At 44.5% G+C, this 19,562-nt stretch overlaps 1 protein-coding gene across 4 annotated transcripts in view; it reads right to left on the minus strand.

Annotated features, from left to right (window-relative positions):
* The window catches only part of LOC121545032 (rho guanine nucleotide exchange factor 10), a 75,739-nt gene that overhangs the window by 43,432 nt on the left and 12,745 nt on the right, over nucleotides 1–19,562 (minus strand). For 2 of the 4 annotated variants that reach the window (XM_041855377.1, XM_041855378.1), the window contains exons 3-17: nucleotides 9,583–9,987; nucleotides 7,722–8,078; nucleotides 6,762–6,798; nucleotides 6,529–6,617; nucleotides 6,059–6,115; nucleotides 5,493–5,680; nucleotides 4,611–4,727; nucleotides 3,760–3,871; nucleotides 3,382–3,572; nucleotides 3,103–3,282; nucleotides 2,369–2,485; nucleotides 2,071–2,163; nucleotides 1,550–1,720; nucleotides 775–920; nucleotides 157–329 (exon numbers count right to left, since the gene is read on the minus strand). In XM_041855377.1, the coding sequence (XP_041711311.1) occupies nucleotides 157–329; nucleotides 775–920; nucleotides 1,550–1,720; nucleotides 2,071–2,163; nucleotides 2,369–2,485; nucleotides 3,103–3,282; nucleotides 3,382–3,572; nucleotides 3,760–3,871; nucleotides 4,611–4,727; nucleotides 5,493–5,680; nucleotides 6,059–6,115; nucleotides 6,529–6,617; nucleotides 6,762–6,798; nucleotides 7,722–8,078; nucleotides 9,583–9,987 (2,433 nt within the window). The remainder of the gene's footprint in view (nucleotides 1–156; nucleotides 330–774; nucleotides 921–1,549; nucleotides 1,721–2,070; nucleotides 2,164–2,368; nucleotides 2,486–3,102; nucleotides 3,283–3,381; nucleotides 3,573–3,759; nucleotides 3,872–4,610; nucleotides 4,728–5,492; nucleotides 5,681–6,058; nucleotides 6,116–6,528; nucleotides 6,618–6,761; nucleotides 6,799–7,721; nucleotides 8,079–9,582; nucleotides 9,988–19,562) is intronic. The other 2 variants (XM_041855379.1, XM_041855380.1) reach the window with 1 other exon arrangement.

The following is a 19,562-nucleotide window of genomic DNA, read 5'->3' on the forward strand; positions in this document are numbered from 1 at the left end:
ACCAAGCTAATAGCTAATCAAATATCAGGGTCTGGGCCTTTGGGGCGCTCTGTACACCACCAAACCACATCATACACGTCATATCTTATTTAATTTCACACATTACCATAGAAAGCAGGACCCAGAAAGACCCCTGTGACTGTGAGTGAGACGTACTTGGCTTGGCGTTGATGATCACCTTCTCTCCAGAGTGGGGTTGGGGGTTGAAGCGGCTGTTGTCACCCATGTCCTCACTGGAACCAAACTCTACTACGTCCACAAAGCTTAGAGGGACACTCCACTTCAGCAGGAACTTCTGGCCCAGGGGGCCGCTGCCATCCACACTGTACCTGGATAGAGGAAGAGTACTCTGACATACAGCAGGCTGAGGATTACTGCTTTTCCTCACACTGACCAATAAACATTTATTCAATCAAGATTCAACTTGATCAAGAGTGTCTTCATCACTCCTTTATGAGTTGGTGTAAACACAATCAGGGTAAACTAAAGTTTAGAATAAATAAATAAGTTCAGAGGGAATTCAATCAAAAGGTAGGCTAAATGATTTAACATTGCCAGGCATATGGTATGCTGCATTAAAGCTATTACTTTATTTCATATAGCTCAAAGATCTTCCTGCCAGAGCCAGTGGACAGCGTGGTGAAGTGTAGTGTAATTACAGGGTACTCGCTCCACCGTAGGGAGCTGATCAGAATAATACCCAGAAAGGGTGCTCTGTCTGTGGATATAAATCCTGGCCAAGGTGGTCACTGTGTTTGGTGCGTTGGGTCTTACTGGACGTTGGGCGTGGCACACATGAGCACGTCGTTGAGAAGAAAAAGGCGTCGCTCCTTGGTCTTGATGACCTCACCGCGGTCGTTGTAGACTGTCTCCACCATGTCATCCGAGCGAATCAGGTAACGGCTGTCGTTACTCAGGAGCTGGTGGGTAAGGAAGGGAGACGCAGCGGTCAGAGGTCATCTACAATGGATTTTACAGTCTTCCCAAAGGTTAATTTATTATTTATTGTAAATGCATGGTACTCCCCGTGATATATAAATACATCGTCTAGATATTTGCTGGGAAGCAATTTGTTTGATCTTAGTATAACTTTTTAGTGTGGTCCTTGTCAAGGGTGAAATGTATATGAACATACCATTTAGTTAGAGTAGAATATACACATACTATTATAGAGCACATCCACTTTACAGATAAGTGTGCATTTAGTTACAGTAAATGCACTTTACAGCATACACACCTCCATAAATATAGATGCCATGCGCTGACTGTTTGCTCTTTTGGGCAGACAAATAGACCAATAATTAGACAGTAAGGAATACTGATGCTATACCTTCCTCCATGTCAGGCACTGAGCCATCTCTTATATATACCAGATTTGTGGATAGATGGATTCTCAGTAAAGAATGTGAAGCATCTACAGTCAAGGCCTCAATTTAACGCCCACACAATGGAATAAACAGAATCTGTTTAAACACTCAAATCATCAAGTTATAGAGGATATACACTGAACCCCTATGGTCTGAAAAAAATATCAATGGTGTGTGTGTACCTTGTTGAGGTAGCGTTCGTTCATGGCCTTGGCAATGTGTCTGATCTCACAGCGCTGGTCAGCATCCCTCTTCTTCTCATTGAGCTTCTCAGCCAGGGTTTCCAGCTCCGTCAGGGCCATCTGTAGGGGCAGTCTGTCATTGTGGCCTACAGGGGTGTTCTTCAACATGTCCTGCCATAAAGCATGGAGAGATGACACATTCAGAGCATTACATAGCACAGATCACACCCAGAGCTTCTCCACAGTGGCATAGCATCAGTTGAAAACTATTCAGATTCCTTCAGACAAACATTGGGCTGTCTTAAATGTTATCCTCAGTCATAACAATTATGAGTGAAGATAAAATGTGAAGTGCCTGGAGACCAGAAGCAGAAATACTTCCCCAAGAGTAGGCACACTACACAGCATTTTTTTTTTCAAAAACAGCTCTTTGGTTAGTGAGTATGTGGCTCCCTCTGCTGGTGGATCTGTGTAATATTTGTTCTGTGGGCTGAGTGTGGATGCTACAGTGAAATCGATACCTGCAGCAGCAGAATGAACTGAGGGAATCTCTGGATGGGCTTCATCATGAGTCCATAGAGAGTGACCCGGTCACTGCTGGTGTCCTGACGATGCTGTGGAGAGAAAGGAGGACAATCAATGATTACTGATTGATGCAGTGCCGGACAATCCAATACACCACCACAAACTATTTTAGTTCAGTCTGAAATCAACCCCCGGTCCTATGTTTAGGGTAGAGCCAGAGATGCATATTCTGCATAGCTGTATTTTCACAGGAGCACACTTTTTATTTATTTTAACAACGGTGCTCTGACTGACCTTGAGGAAGTCCTGGAAGCTGGGTTTGGAGGCACACGTCTTTCTGACCACCGCCATGGCCGTGCTGAAGTTGTTCACATACTCACAGTAGGCGTCCAGCACCATGGACTTGGAGAACTGGGAACCAGATATATAAAGAGAGACAGAGAGGGGAGAGAGCAAGCCATAAACACCTCATAGTCCAATACAATCATAGTCAGGAATGGAATCAACCTGGATCCTAGGCCCAAAATAAGCTGTTAGCTGGAGACATCAGGGTGGAGCACTTCCTACAAGAACCCAGCGCAGCTGTGTGTTGTGTTTATGTGCACATTTGTCTGTCTGTCTGTCTCTGTGTCTGTCTGTCTGTCTGTGTGTGTGTGTGTGTGTGTGTGTGTGTGTGTGTGTGTGTGTGTGTGTGTGTGTGTGTGTGTGTGTGTGTGTGTGTGTGTGTGTGTGTGTGTGTGTGTGTGTGCGTGCGTGTAGGCATGAGACTAATTCCTTTACAATGAGGCAATTTGTAAAAACACTGGGTCATGGGAAACTTGAATTATAGCTTCAGTGAGTGTTGTGCTAAATGGTGAAGCACAGTGCAGGACATTGCGTGAGTATAGGATTTTTTCAGTCCCACTAGTTTTGACCAATAGACCACTGTTAAATGGTTTACTCTTCCAGCCATTAATCTTAAATGGAATATTAGGAATTGAATCCTTCCTAGGTCCCCCAGCACAGGATTCACTTGTCCACCAACCCACCGAGGCAACAAAGACGTCCCCGATCATTTCCAGACTGTCCCACTCGGCCACGCGGCAGGCCAGGGCGATCTGGAACAGGGCGTGGCACTGGAGAATCTCCCGAATACGATAGAATGTCATCTTCAGCTTCCTGTCGCTTAGCAACCTGGGCTCAATCTCTGAAAGTGGCTTTTCATATTGCTGATAAGAGAGAGGATAAGGATGTGGGTGGTGGGAACTCTTTTCCTTGAAGAAATCACTATAAAGTTATATGAAATGTATCAACTGTAATTAACTTACCTCTAAAATCCGCTTCAGTGAATCAAGATAGTTCTTCTCACTCTCTAATATGGAGCCCAGAATACACCTCCTCACCACCTGTTGTTGTGAGAGCCCCTCGGGGACGGGACAGAGCACTGGCTCCATGTTGAAGCATTCCACCTCGATGAAGAGCTCCGACTCCTCATCCTCAAAACAGGTCGACTTCCTCTCTGAGACACACAGGAGACGTGGTCAACTCAAATCAGATCAGCATCACCCAGGAGGTTACTACACATTGTTAGTGGATGAACTCCCCGTTACAACGTTAAGTGCTTGCAATTCATCCCAGATCCCCGATACACTAATGTAATTAACTGACTAATGTGCACAAAGGACCTGTTCTGCTCTTACTCTTACCATGACAGTGGGTTTTGGTCTTGATGAACGACCGTCCCCTTTTCACCGCTGCTTTGGTCTTCTCCAGGCCGTCTTTGGTCCCATCTCTCGCTGCCTTCACCAGCTTTTGCATCTTCAGGTACATCGACAACAGTAAATAGCACTCAGAGCACACAGTCACAGTGAACATGATACTGAAGCTTTAAGGGAGGAGACAGGAGCCGTGTTAGGAGAGAAGGGAAGATGGCAGATCATGTAAATACAGGAACAGGATCTTAGGGATAATAACAGGGTGGACCAGAGCAAGACAGCAACTGTGACATAACTGAACTGAGTCAATCTAAACTAAAGGATTCTCACATATGCATAAGAGCTTGAAGTGACAAGTACTTAACTGTAAATAGGGAATGTAAGTAGTTTAGAGGCACTTTGATTAGCTAGGGTAGGGTCTAAGAAGATTTACCTAGACTGCTACAACTGTCTGCTGAAATGTATACATTTATAGTAGAACTATCTTTTTTCATAGATTTGTTTGAAAGTGTTCTGTTGGATCATTATCCAATGAGTGGACGGAGATGACCATGTACACACCTCCTGTCTAGGCCTACACACAACTCAGCTGCACTGGTGTCTCAGTACGCTGTAGAACTAAAGGCATGTCACTAAGGAGATGCAGAGTGGCCATAACACCCATACAGTTAGTGGCACAGGTCGATGCAGTAGACACAAACCCACCACCAGTCATAAGAGCAGGATGAAGGTAAACTAGGTCTGAGTCAGTCGGTGAGAGACAACGTGAGGGAGGTAGGGGTTAAGGACGCGAAGGAGGCTTGAACCCTAACCCACACACCGACCAGGACAATAACATTTACCTTCTGCTCGTGTTTCTGTTTTATCTGCTGCAGCTCTACCGTTCCCACTGTATTTGCCATAAGATCTTTCATCTTTTTCTCATAGTGTTCTTTCAAGCGTGTCAGATCTTGAGAAAGCTAAACGAAAGCAGAGCAATGTGAAGCGTTACCAGAACGTTCCTTTGAAGGTGCTCAGCCAGAGAAGATCATACCCCCATCCCAACCCGCCCACCCTCACCTCAGCTAAGGCCTTGCCTCCTCACTCCTATTTTGTCTCCCACCCCACATACTAATCTTAACAGGGCCAATCTCTCCTACAGAAGCCAAGCAGTCACTCTGTGCAGTCAGCTGAGTAATACTAGTGGGATTTCCCTGGTAAGACCTCTGGGCTGAAAAAACAAGTGGGCCATTCACTTCAAACCAAATATACAAATGAACTGTATATTATCAAGAGCACAGTAATAACACATGCAGCCAGAAGGCAAGAATAAGCCTACAATGTATTTACATTAGCTCAAGTAGTTATCATTTGAAATATGTTTGGAAAATGTTTGCTAATCTCCTGTTTAACTGGATATGATCGTTTATTAGATATTCACTGTGTCTCACTGATTCTACTTCCTCATCTGTTCAAGATGCCAATATAAACTACCCTTCTTTAGCTTATCTCCTTCTGTGGCGTCCATCTGCACATAACCTTCATATTCTCTCTCAATCTTCGACTCCCTATAGAATATTGCCCTTTCTTTAGTATATTACTGTATATTCCCCTCCTGTCCTCAATTTTTTGTACCCAAATTCCCACTCTTCTCTCCCCCTCCACCCTTCTCCCTCCCTCCCTCCCTCCCCACCCAGATGGACAGGTCTGTAGACAGAGGGGGGTAAGGTGCTTGGTTTACACACATGGGTGGTCTTCCTCTGTGATGGCTTCCCTCTCATGAAGGCATCAGGCAGGCCGTTCTCCTCATGGCCCTCCCCGTCACTCTGCTCGTCATAGCTCTCAAACTCGCTGGAGCTCCAACCGTTGTCCAGGGAGCTGCCGCAGCCCTCCTCCCCAAACTCCACATCATCATAGATCATCTCATCTGGCTCTGAGGGGGGTTGGCAGGGCAAAGGGTTAAAACCAAGGGGAACAGCATTAAAATCAGGGTGAAATATTTATTCAACTGCAATGGTACACTTTGTGTTCATGTACAGTAAGTTAGCATGCTTATATTCAGATCAAACTTCCTTGGCATGAATAACAAATTCTATATGGCAGTTCTAGTGCATCAACTGAACATAGTATATAGCCTAACACAGTTTGATTAGGGGCACATGACATTAATCTGATGAATAATTCCAGCACATTTAGAAATGCAAGAGTTAAAGACATCAATATGCAGAATTACTCAGACACTGTGGCAAAAGAGGAACGACAGTACAATGAAAGAATGATAAAATAAGTACAGAAAGAATGCAGCACTAACCTGTAGTTGAATCAGAGTTCTCTCTGGGCACGTCATCATAAATTACTTCATCTGGATCTAAATGACAAAGCAACCATGTTTGAATGAATTAAGGTTTCAATGTGCAACAAATCTTCACACAATGGACAGAATACAGTCTCAGGGAACTGAGGAAAGGCAAGAGGAAAGACCCCACAAAGGCCCAGTTCCGCAAAAAGGAGCTAGAGGAAGGAAGTGTCTGGGATTTCCTAAGAGAGAAAAAATTAAGAAAACTCCACTGTGTAATCATGCATTGTGCATGGTGGACTCAGGATGGACTCAAAACCATAATGCCTGTCCTGTGGTGTTCTAAGCAGGCATAAAAGTATGCATCATTGTTACCACAATTCTGTAGTAAATACTAGGTAAATACAAATGGAAACAGGACAGAAAATGGCAGAAAACTACACATTTCTCATTGGTAGCTAAATGAGAAGAGAATGAGTACTTACTTTCCATCCAGGCTGTGTTTGCAGGGTCCGACACCCATTTAGACAAAGCATCCTCCTCTCTGATGGCAGGATACTCTTCACTGAAGACACTTGAATGAAAAGAGAAATTGTAACCATCTGCTATTCCAATGCAAATAACCAAGATTCCACATAATCACAAATTCTGGCAGATCAACTTCAGTCTGACATAAAGCAGATCTGTGAAGAAAGAGCCTGGCAGGAGAGTCACTCACCTGTCTACAGAAGTGTTGCATGTCCCCACCGCAGTAACTGAAGGGAGAGAGAGAGAACAGTAATGAACATGGATTATTCCTTCACTAACAAAAAACATGACATATAAAATGTGCAGTTTGCACTAAACCTTATGTACCACCAGGGGGCAGCCATCACTAAACTAAACTTGTATCAAAGATTAAAAAATAAGACCTGAAATCGATAAATATTGATAAGGACTTCAGATTAGATCGCTCATTCTAAAAACTGCAATGATAAACAGATATATTTATATATTATCTGATATATTATCTGCAATGATAGGCCTACGTTTCAGAATATTTCCTACAGAACAACCTTACAGTATATTGGAACAATCGGTCAATGTATTGCCATTTTAACTCCAGAATATACCCTTTAAAAGACTTTAAAAAACACTCCAAATGTCTTAGCATTTTTAACAGGGGTGACTCTCTGTGATATGTTTTTTTAGTTTAAATTACACTGCAATTTTCCCCCAGACTGGCCAAGCCACGAATTTGAAAAGTGCTACTGTAACATTTGAGAGAAAACAGGAAAATCCTCACAGCCAACACTGAATTTAGTGGGCGGCTAAATTTATCCCCCACTTCCTTGTGGCAAGGCTTTAGGAAAAAAGGAATGTGATGGAGAAAGCAGAGGAAAAAGGAGTTGGGAGTACAGAGCATACAGGTGTCATAGCCTCTCATTCCAAAGTCAGTAGGGGAGAAGGGGGAGAGGACGGGGGAATTCCTCCATAGGAAAGGATGTCAAAGTTTAAACAGTCATGCCCACCACATTTTTCAGTGCTCTGTTCATTGTAGAAACAATCTATCAAATACAGTACATCATGATATTCTGAGGTTTGCAATATGAACGCAGAACAGAGTAGAAAGAATAGAAGAGGAACATCTGTTCAAATCCTTCTACATGTTTCCACTCTGGGTGGGTTCTTCCTTTACCGTCCTCGTCCACAGAGAAGTGTCGGATGATGACGGGCGTGGTGTAGGCTGGCGTGATGAGGGGCACGCCAGAGGGGGTGGCGTATCCACAGGGCACGGGCACAGAGTAGCCCGGGGGGACACAGGGGGGGCTGGCGGGGGGAACATCCTGTCCCTCCCCCTCCCTCTCCTTTTCCCCCTCTCCTCCCACTCTCTCAACAGGTGAGGAAGAGGAAGGGGCAAGCCCATGCTGCTGCTCCAGCTGCTGTAGTTGGACGGGGGTGATGTCAATCACAGAGTAGGGGTTGACATTCTTCTGGGAGGTGGTCCTGGGGTTGGCAGGGGGAGGGGGAGGGTCATCGTTGGACACTTCCTTATCTGCAATGGAAATGTAACACAGTCTGTTAGCCCCAAATGATCCCCAGCTACAGTTGCAGGATGCTCTGAATGTGCTGGAACTCATTTGGTACTGGATTACTTTGCAGTTGCAAAATACTAAAAGGTACTGACATAACATTTCATAAAAGCACTTTGATGATACCACATCATGTCTATCATTGGTTAAGTGAATAAGCACTCCAACTTTTGATCACTGCTGAACACTGAAGAAGAATACTGTGACTGTGATTTACAGCAAATAGATACAATATTTAACTGCCGCTACTTCAAATCTCAGTTTGTATGCCTTCTTCTCTTAATACTCCAATCTGCTTGGCTCAGACACAGACACACAGCTATGTGTTTACGGTCTGACAGCAGAGCGAGAGGCCTCGTCTCAGGCCCTGGTGTCAGAAGATATAAATATCCCACTAGAACACACTACAGGTAGATAGTCTGGAGGTTAAGAGTGTTGGGCCAGTAACCAAACGGTTACTGGTTTGAATCCCTGAGCCGGCAAGGTGGAGAAATCTGCTATTCTGCCCTTGAGCAAGGTAGTTAACCCCCAATAAATGCTCCCCAGATGTCGATTAAGGAAGCTCCCTGCACCTCTCTGATTCAGAGGGGTTGGGTTAAATGCAGAAGACACATTTCGGTTGAATGCATTCAGTTGTACAACTGACTAGGTTTTCCCTTTTTGATTCCAGGTAGAACCCTATTGGGTTCCATGTAGAACTCTTGCCCCAGAAGCTTCTACATGGAACCCAAAAGGGTTCTACCTGGAACCCAAAAGTGTTGTCCTATCGGGACAGCCGAATAACCTTTTTGGAACCCTTTTTTCCTAGGAGTGTACAGACAGATATGCTGAAGGGCAAACACTACTGGACAGCTGATGGAGAGGGGCCTGGACTCTCAATTGGACTGGGCTATAAGTGTCAGAGGGGGAGAGACATAGGAACTTGGGCTATGACTGCTAGAGAGAGGCAAGAGCATGGAATGTATGTGTTAGCATGAGGATGAGCTAGAGAGAGCAGTAGTATCCTGCTGGTGTCAAACTGTGTGTGGGTCCTTTGTAACTCAGTTGGAAGAGAGAGCATGGTGCTTGTTACGCCAGGGTAGTGGGTTCGATTCCCGGGACCACCCATACATAGAAATGTAGGTGCGCATGACTGTAAGTCGCTTTGGATAAAAGAGTCTTCTAAATGGCATATATTATATTATGAAACCACCCTGCACCAGGCAGCCAGCGACACCAGGCATCAGGAGTGAGACGGGCAGTGCTACGCTATGCTATTGTCTACCCCTGCCTTACATGGAGCATGTGCCAGAATGAGGTAATAGAACATGTGGAGGCAATAGTCACAACATACACTAAGGATGGATTGCATGACACCATCTACTGTACAGCACCCACTCAGTGTGGAGCAACGATATGGTTGTGGAGGTATATATATCTTCAGATCTCCATGTGCTAGAGGAACACTGAATGGTTGTTTCCACTAACCAACAGAGTCTGTTCCTACAGGAGTGGAGTCCTCTGGAGGTGGAGGAGGGGGTAAGTCACTGTCTGTGTCAGCTGGGACTGGGACTGCTGAAGCCTTTCCCCCTTCTGCTGTAGCCACAGCTGATGTGTCTGTTGTGGCCATGGCTACTGGAACTGGAAGTGATGCTGCCACTGTAGCAGTAATTGTGTCTGGGTTTGAGGGCTGCCCCTCTGGGTGGGGTTCGGGGTCTGCTCCTTCTAGCTCTGGGTGGGGGGCCACACCATTGACCTGGGCCTGGGCCCCGTAGTCAGGGGCCGGAGGGGCGGGGGGTGGCCGGTCTGCCTCAGGGACCTCATCCCCACTGTCGTCAAATTCAAACTGCTCCCCCTCTTCTTCATCCGCATAGGGTACCTCATCCACCAACACTAAGCAAAGAGAGAAGAGAGATAGTCAGATAAATACATCTAACGTATACAGTGCCTTCAGAAAGTATTCATACCCTTGGACTTTTTCCACATTTTGTTGTGTTACCAAGTGGGATTAAAATGGATTTAATTGTTAACGATCTACACAAAACATTTAACCACTAAAAAATATTAATAAAAAATTAAACACTAATGTATCTTGTTTAGATAAAAATTCAACCCCCTGAGTCAATATATGTTAGAATCACCTTTGGCAGCGATTACAGCTTTGAGTCTCTAAGAGCTTTCCACACCTGGATTGTGCAACATTTGCCCATTATAATTTTCAAAATTCTTCAAGCTCTGCCAGATTGGTTGTTGATCATTGCTAGACAACCATTTTCAGGCCTTGCCATAGATTTTCAAGCAGATTTAAGAAAAAACTAACTCGGCCACTCAAGAACATTCACTGTCTTCTTGGTAAGCAACTCCTGTCTAGATTTAGTCTTGTGTTTTATGTTATTGTCTTGCTGAAAGGTGAATTAATCTCCCAGTGTCTGGTGGAAAGCAGACTAAAACAGGTTTTCCACTAGGATTTTGCCTGTGCTTAGTTCCATTCTGTTTATTTTGTATCCTGAAAAACTCCCCAGTCCTTAATGATTACAAGCATACACATAACATGATGCAGCCACCACTTTGCTTGAAAATATGGAGAGTGGTACTCAGTAATGTGTTGTATTGAATTTCCCCAAACATAACAATTTGTATTCAGAACAAAACGTTAATGACCATATTTTTTGCAGTATTACTTTGGCGCCTTGTTGAAAACAATATTATTTATTTATTCTGTACAGGCTTCCTTCTTTTCACTCTGTCAATTAGGTAACTATTGTGGAGTAACTACAATGTTGTTTATCCATCCTCAGTTTTCTAATATCATAGCCATTAAACTGTAACTGTTTTAAAGTCACCGTTGGCCTCATGGTGAAATCCCTGAGCGGTTTCCTTCCTCTCCGGCAATTAAATTAGGAAGGACGCCTGTATCTTTGTAGTGACTAGGTGTATTGCTAAACCATCCAAAGTGTAATTAATAACTTCACCATGCTCAAAGGAATATTCAATGTCTGTTTGTTTTATTTTTACCCATCTACCAATAGTTGCCCTTCTTTGCTAGGCATTGGAAAACCTCCCTGGCCTTTGTGGTATAATCTGTGTTTTAAATTCACTGCTCAATTGAGGGACCTTACAGATAATTGTATGAGGTAGTCATTCAAAAATCATGTTAAAAACTATTATTGCATACAGAGTGAGTCCATGCAATTTATTATGTGGCCTGGTAAGCACATTTTTACTCCTGGACTTGTTTAGGTTTGAAATAAAAAAAGAGGTTGAATACTTATTGAATACTTATCAGATTTTCATTTTTTATTAATTTGTAAACATTTTGAAAAACATAATTCCACTTTGACATTATGGGGTATTGTGTGTAGGCCAGTAAGAAAAAATATACACTGCTCAAAGAAATTAAGGGAACACTTAAACAACACAATGTAACTCCAAGTCAATCACACTTCTGTGAAATCAAACTGTCCACTTAGAAAGCAACACTGATTGACAATACATTTTACATGCTGTTGTGCAAATGGAATAGACAACAGGTGGAAATTATAGGCAATTAGCAAGACACCCCCAATAAAGGACTGGTTTTGCAGGTGGTGACCACAGACCACTTCTCAGTTCCTATGCTTCCTGGCTGATGTTTTGGTCACTTTTGAATGCTGGCGGTGCTTTCACTCTAGTGGTAGCATGAAACGGAGTCTACAACCCACACAAGTGGCTCAGGTAGTGCAGCTCATCCAGGATGGCACATCAATGCAAGCTGTGGCAAGAAGGTTTGCTGTGTCTGTCAGCGTAGTGTCCAGAGCATGGAGGCGCTACCAGGAGACAGGCCAGTACATCAGGAGACGTGGAGGAGGCCGTAGGAGGGCAACAACCCAGCAGCAGGACTGCTACCTCCGCCTTTGTGCAAGGAGGAGCAGGAGGAGCACTGCCAGAGCCCTGCAAAATGACCTCCAGCAGGCCACAAATGTGCATGTGTCTGCTCAAACGGTCAGAAACAGACTCCATGAGGGTGGTATGAGGGCCCGACGTCCACAGGTGGGGTTTGTGCTTACAGCCCAACACCGTGCAGGACGTTTGGCATTTGCCAGAGAACACCAAGATTAGCAAATTCGCCACTGGCGCCCTGTGCTCTTCACAGATGAAAGCAGGTTCACACTGAGCACGTGACAGACGTGACAGAGTCTGGAGACGCCCGTGGAGAACGTTCTGCTGCCTGCAACATCCTCCAGCATGACCGGTTTGGCGGTGGGTCAGTCATGGTGTGGGGTGGCATTTCTTTGGGGGGCCGCACAGCCCTCCATGTGCTCGCCAGAGGTAGCCTGACTGCCATTAGGTACCGAGATGAGATCATCAGACCCCTTGTGAGACCATATGCTGGTGCGGTTGGCCCTGGGTTCCTCCTAATGCAAGACAATGCTAGACCTCATGTGGCTGGAGTGTGTCAGCAGTTCCTGCAAGAGGAAGGCATTGATGCTATGGACTGGCCCGCCCGTTCCCCAGACCTGAATCCAATTGAGCACATCTGGGACATCATGTCTCGCTCCATCCACCAACGCCACGTTGCACCACAGACTGTCCAGGAGTTGGCGGATGCTTTAGTCCAGGTCTGGGAGGAGATCCCTCAGGAGACCATCCGCCACCTCATCAGGAGCATGCCCAGGCGTTGTAGGGAAGGTCATACAGGCACGTGGAGGCCACACACACTACTGAGCCTCATTTTGACTTGTTTTAAGGACATTACATCAAAGTTGGATCAGCCTGTAGTGTGGTTTTCCACTTTAATTTTGAGGGTGACTCCAAATCCAGACCTCCATGGGTTGATAAATTTGATTTCCATTGATAATTTGTGTGTGATTTTGTTGTCAGCACATTCAACTATGTAAAGAAAAAAGTATTTAATAAGATTATTTCATTCATTCAGATCTAGGATGTGTTATTTTAGTGTTCCCTTTATTTTTTTGAGCAGTGTATATTTAATCTATATTAAATTCAGGCTGTAACACAACAAAATGTGGAAAAAGTCAAGCTGTGCTAATACTTTCTGAAGGCACTGTAGATGGTTTTGGATAGAGTGAGAGAACATGAGACACATGGAAGTAGAACAATTGAAGTTAAAATAACTAAGCTCAAACAGCAGCACAAGCTCAAACAGAGTTCCTCTTTTACGCTGCTGCTACTCTGTCTATTATTTATGCATAGTCACTTTAACTCTACCCACATGTACACATTACCTCAATTACCTCGACTAGCCGGTGCCCCCGCACATTGACTCTGCACTGGTGTATATAGCCTCCCTACTGTTATTTTATTTTACTGCTGCTCTTTAGTTATTTGCTTGCTTTTTTTTATCTTAAAAAAATGCATTGTTGGTTAAGGGCTTGTAAGTAAGCATTTCACTATAATGTCTACACCTGTTGTATTCGGCACATGTGGCAAATAAAATTTGATTTGATTTGATTTGATTAGTGGCTTTTCCCTTCTCTTCAAAAATGTTAGGTTACCGACACCTGCCCCCACTCACCAATGACTATTCATAGACACACAGTGGGTGGTGGGTCTAGCTGGGACCCTCTACCAAGTTAAATATAAATCACTCCACCAAATGCAGGTTTGTAATTAGCAAAAGGGTGGGTCTATGTTTTCAATACAAACTCATGCAATAAAAAACACAGGAAGTGTAATATCATTTAGCTAATTAAATCCAACCGTAATGTAAGACAACTACTAGTACTTACATTACAATGTTGACAGCAAATTATTCATTGATTTTATTAACTAAAGAACATTTGTGTATTGATCCAAGAGAGCATCAGATATCAGCCTAAAACAAGCCCTGCAAGTTAAAGTTGAACATGGAACATTATGGGAATGTTATGGGGATGTTATGGGAACATAAGAGGTTGTGCACAAGAAAAAAAAAAGGTATTGCTAAAATAAACTATTGACAGAGTAAAAAATTGCCTGCTACTTTCTGTTCAACTAAACCAATGACTCACTTTGTGACACACAGGAGGCGAATAACAAATTGTCTTCCCACAATGCAATTAGGCGAACAGGAAACAGGGTTGTCACACCCCCAGTGACCAGGAAAACCACTGTCTTTCCCGTTCATCCTAGGCTGTATCTCAACAGTCCAAAATGGCTTCCTCTCCTCATCTCCTTTCAGATCGGTGTGGATTAAGAAATGGAGATGAGGAAAGGAAGTAACTTTATACTACTGAGATATAGCACTCGTGTTCCAGAACAGGCCTAGGCATTCCTGTATGAATACGGCCTGACAGGAGGTGTGTTCAACTGAACCTGTGACAGATTGAGGACACTGACTGACACCATTGTAAAAAATCTGTCAAATGAAGTCTCAACAGGCATTGTGAGAGCACATCTCTGGTACTTTCTGACAGCGGAGGGGAGAGAGGACCTGACATACTGAATAAAGGAGGTCAAGTAGGACAGATAAAGAGAGATGGGTGTAAAGGGTTGATGAAAAGGCGGTAAGGTGTGGAGAGATAAAAAGACATAACATCAAAATGCCTGCCAGAATGCTGGCAAAGGATTCACAGAAGGTGACATAACTCATCTGGTGGAATAGATGAAAGGAATGCTCTGTATTCAGCCCATTCAAACTTCCCCTTCTCTCCACAGGAGTCTAAGTCCATGGACTTCCTATTGGATCCAGAGTCCTATACCACAGTTCCTCTATTGGAGGCGGTAGCTCCAGTTTAGGAGGTCACAACCCCATCTGAGACTGCTACTTTATCTCCCTGGGCTGGGCTGAGTTTCTAACAGAAACTGGCACGCTTCTGCTATTAAACATACCACAGATTCCTCATGTGACTCAGTCCCAGTACAAAAATGACTGTCCTATCAGGATTCAGGCTTCAGGCTTCCCCAGGACTAGGTTAACCTACAAGGTGGAACTCTCATATCCTGACTCTTCCTGCTAAGAAACTGTGAAAAATGTCCGGCCCAATTTCCTGAATGACCAAATCTGAGGTAACAACTCTTAATTTCCCGCTTTGGATTTTTATATGAGAAGATTTCCTACTCAGCTTTCTCAGTATATGCCTATACCTTTTTCCTCTTGACCCCCATTTATATCAGTTCTGTTTCCTTTCATGGCTAAGTACTTCCTGTTTGACTCTGTTATACAGCCGTTACAAGAAACAACACTGGTTAATATTAACTTAGCCTGAGGCTAAGAGTAAGTAAGGCTAGAGGTTAGGCCCACTAACCATCAACCGCATCACTTACACTGCCACAACTCATAAGTTACTAACCCTTCAGGACTAAACTTCCCTTTAAATAGGTCTTTACCCAAAGTGGTTCTGATACACACTACACAGACCAACCTTTCAGAGACCCAAAAGCTTTGAAGCTCCACAGCACGGTGACCACTCTAGTCTAAATCACCATTATGGTTGACAGGTAGTGTTATATACCTCAGTTTGGAGTTACGACAATGGTCCATGACTTACGCTATGGGATCTAACTGTGACCCCTGACCTTTATGCACACCCAAAACTAAATTTAGTGAAGGCGCTAGAGCAGAACATTAGGAGAGAAAAGCTGGAAATAGATGTTATCTGCTGTTTCCCTCTGTGGTAATGAATAGCTGTGTTGGAACAGTTAGACAGATAAGGCAAAGCTAGCCGCTGCTTGGAGGTCTGTATCACTGGTGATCCATGGGATGAATATTCATTCTAACATTCTTCATGTCTACGCTACGAAGCACAGGCTGGGCAAAGTACAGCAGAGCTGGATGTGATGTAACAGGGATTGTATAAAATCTTGAACAGATGATTCACATCAATTTCCCATTCAATAAAGTGTGGATGATGAAGCCATAGACAGTTGGCTCTGTGAGAATGTGTGTGCCTTCCGTCTTCGCAATACTCTCTAGCCAGCACACACACACTCATACACACACAGACCTAGGCCTGTCCCCAGCACCCATTGTCAATTCATAACCACAATATGGATTCTGTTCCCGTGCCTCCTCTCCTCTCCTGTCTGCCACACCGCTCTGCTCAATGAGTCATTGGCTTACGATGTGCTCCAGCATCGCCACGGCAACAAGGCAACTGGCAGCCCAGAGGGATTTATCTGGCCTGATCCTTTCCCTGAGGTGTGTGTGTGTGTGTGTGTGTGTGTGTGTGTGTGTGTGTGTGTGTGTGTGTGTGTGTGTGTGTGTGTGTGTGTGTGTCTGATGCTGCAGTATTCAGCCAGGGCTCGGATACTGAGGCACATTGTCTGCTCTTCGCAGTCGTGGCACATTTCTCCTCCTCCTCCTCCTCACTCCTCCGTTCCGTGGCCCACGTGCTCCAGAGTAGCGGAGGAGGAGAGGAATGTGTTGTTTGCACACTCTGCTATGTCCATCCTGAAAGGCCCTCTGGGAGCTGAGCTGACCATCAGTGTGTCAGCCAAAACAGACCATTCAAACCTCTTACTTCATCAACACGACTAGTATAGATACATAGAATAGAATACATACAGTGAGGGGAAAAAGTATTTGATCCCCTGCTGATTTTGTACGTTTGCCCACTGACAAAGAAATGATCAGTCTATAATTTGAATGGTAGGTTTATTTGAACAGTGAGAGTTATGAATTGATTTGCATTTTAATGAGGGAAATAAGTATTTGACCCCCTCTCAATCAGAAAGATTTCTGGCTCCCAGGTGTCTTTTATACAGGTAACGAGCTGAGATTAGGAGCACACTCTTAAAGGGAGTGCTCCTAATCTCAGCTTGTTACCTGTATAAAAGACACCTGTCCACAGAAGCAAGCAATTAATCAGATTCCAAACTCTCCACCATGGCCAAGACCAAAGTGCTCTCCAAGGATGTCAGGGACATGATTGTAGACCTACACAAGGCTGGAATGGGCTACAAGACATTCGCCAAGCAGCTTGATGAGAAGGTGACAACAGTTGGTGCGATTATTCGCAAATGGAAGAAACACAAAATAACTGTCAATCTCCCTTGTCCTGGGGCTCCATGCAAGATCTCACCTCGTGGAGTTGCAATGATCATGAGAACGGTGAGGTATCAGCCCACAACTACACAGGAGGATCTTGTCAATAATCTCAAGGCAGCTGGGACCATAGTCACCAAGAAAACAATTGGTAACACACTACGCCATGAAGGACTGAAATCCTGTCGCGCCCGCAAGGTCCCCCTGTTCAAGAAAGCACATATACAGGGCCGTCTGAAGTTTGCCAATGAACATCTGAATGATTTAGAGGAGAACTGCGTGAAAGTGTTGTGGTCAGATGAGACCAAAATCGAGCTCTTTGGCATCAACTCAACTCGCCGTGTTTGGAGGAGGAAGAATGCTGCCTATGACCCCAAGAACACCATCCCCACCGTCAAACATGGAGGTGGAAAACATATGCCTTTGGGGTGTTTTTCTGCTAAGGGGACAGGACAACTTCACCGCATCAAAGGGACGATGGACAGGGCCATGTACCGTCAAATCTTGGGTGAGAACCTCCTTCCCTCAGCCAGGGCATTGAAAATGGGTCGTGGATGGGTATTCCAGCATGACAATGACCCAAAACACACGGCCAAGGCAACAAAGGAGTGGCTCAAGAAGAAGCACATTAAGGTCCTGGAGTGGCCTAGCCAGTCTCCAGACCTTAATCCCATTGAAAATATGTGGAGGGAGCTGAAGGTTCGAGTTACCAAACGTCAGCCTCGAAACCTTAATGACTTGGAGAAGATCTGCAAAGAGGAGTGGAACAAAATCCCTCCTGAGATGTGTGCAAACCTGGTGGCCAACTACAAGAAACGTCTGACCTCTGTGATTGCCACCAAAGGTTTTGCCACCAAGTACTAAGTCATGGTCAAATACTTATTTCCCTCATTAAAATGCAAATCAATTTATAACATTTTTGACATGCGTTTTTCTGGATTTTTTTGTTGTTATTCTGTCTCTCACTGTTCAAATAAACCTACCATTCAAATTATAGACTGATCATTTCTTTGTCAGTGGGCAAACGTACAAAATCAGCAGGGGATCAAATACTTTTTTACCTCACTGTAGATCACCATCACCATGAGCTGAAACACCCTTTGAGACCTGTTAGTTTTAGCAACATTAACTGACTACTCAAAAACATGACAATACACAGACTGCACTTGGAATTACAAAAAAACTGATAACATCTCAAGACAACAAGCTAAATCCACCAACAAACATCATGACATCACCAAGTAGCGCCTCATTAATCTCTTTATGGAACCCAATAAACATACACTACATGACCAAAAGTATGTGGACACCTGCTCGTCGAACATCTCATTCCAAAATCATGGGCATTAATGTGGGGTTGGTCCCTCGTTTGCTGCTATAACAGCCTCCACTCTTCTGGGAAGGCTTTCCACTAGATGTTGGAACATTGCTGCGGGGACTTGCTTCCATACAGCCACAAGAGCATTAGTGAGGTCGGGAACTGATGTTGGGCGATTAGGCCTGGCTCGTAGTCGCCGTTCCAATTCATCCCAAAGGTATTCGATGGGGTTGAGGTCAGGGCTCTGTGCAGGCCAGTCAAGTTCTTCCATACCGATCTCAACAAACCTTTTCTGTATGGATCTCACTTTGTGTACGGGGGCATTGTCATGCTGGAACAGGAAAGGGCCTTTCCCAAACTGTTGCCACAAAGTTGGAAGTATATAATCGTCTAGAATGTCATTGTATGCTGTAGCATTAAGATTTCCCTTCACTGGAACTAAGGGGCCCAGCCCGAACCATGAAAAACAGCTCTAGACCATTATTCCTCCTCCACAAAACTTTACAGTTGGCACTATGCATTGGGGCAGGTATTGTTCTCCTGGCATCCGCCAAGCCCAGATTCGTCCGTCGGACTGCCAGATGGTGAAGCGTGATTCATCACTCCAGAGAACGCGTTTCCACTGTTCCAGAGTCCAATGGCAGTGAGCTTTACACCACTCCAGCCGTCGCTTGGCATTGTGCATGGTGATCTTTGGCTTGTGTGCGGCTGCTCGGCCATGGAAACCCATTTCATGAAGCTCCCGACGAACAGTTATTGTGCTGACGTTGCTTCCAGAGGCAGTTTGGAACTCAGTAGTGAGTATTGCAACCGAGGACAGACGTTTTTTCAGCACTCAGCTGTCCCGTTCTGTGAGCTTGTGTGGTCTACCACTTCGCAGCTGAGCCGTTGTTGCTCCTAGACATTTCCACTTCACAATAACTGACTTGTTGGAAAGGTGGCATCCTATGACGGTGCCATGTTGAAAGTCACTGAGCTCTTCAGTAAGGCCATTCTACTGCCAATGTTTGTCTATGGCGATTGCATGGCTGTGTGCTCGATTTTATACACCTGTCTGCAACGGGTGTGGCTGAAATAGCCGAATCCACTAATTTGAAGGGGTGTCCACATACTTTTGTATATATAGTGTAGCTGTCAACAGGTCTGGGCAGCAGCATGTAATAATAATAATAATAATATGCCATT

This window comes from Coregonus clupeaformis, chromosome 29, assembly GCF_020615455.1.
Source record: "Coregonus clupeaformis isolate EN_2021a chromosome 29, ASM2061545v1, whole genome shotgun sequence".
NCBI classification, from domain to species: Eukaryota; Metazoa; Chordata; class Actinopteri; order Salmoniformes; family Salmonidae; genus Coregonus; species Coregonus clupeaformis.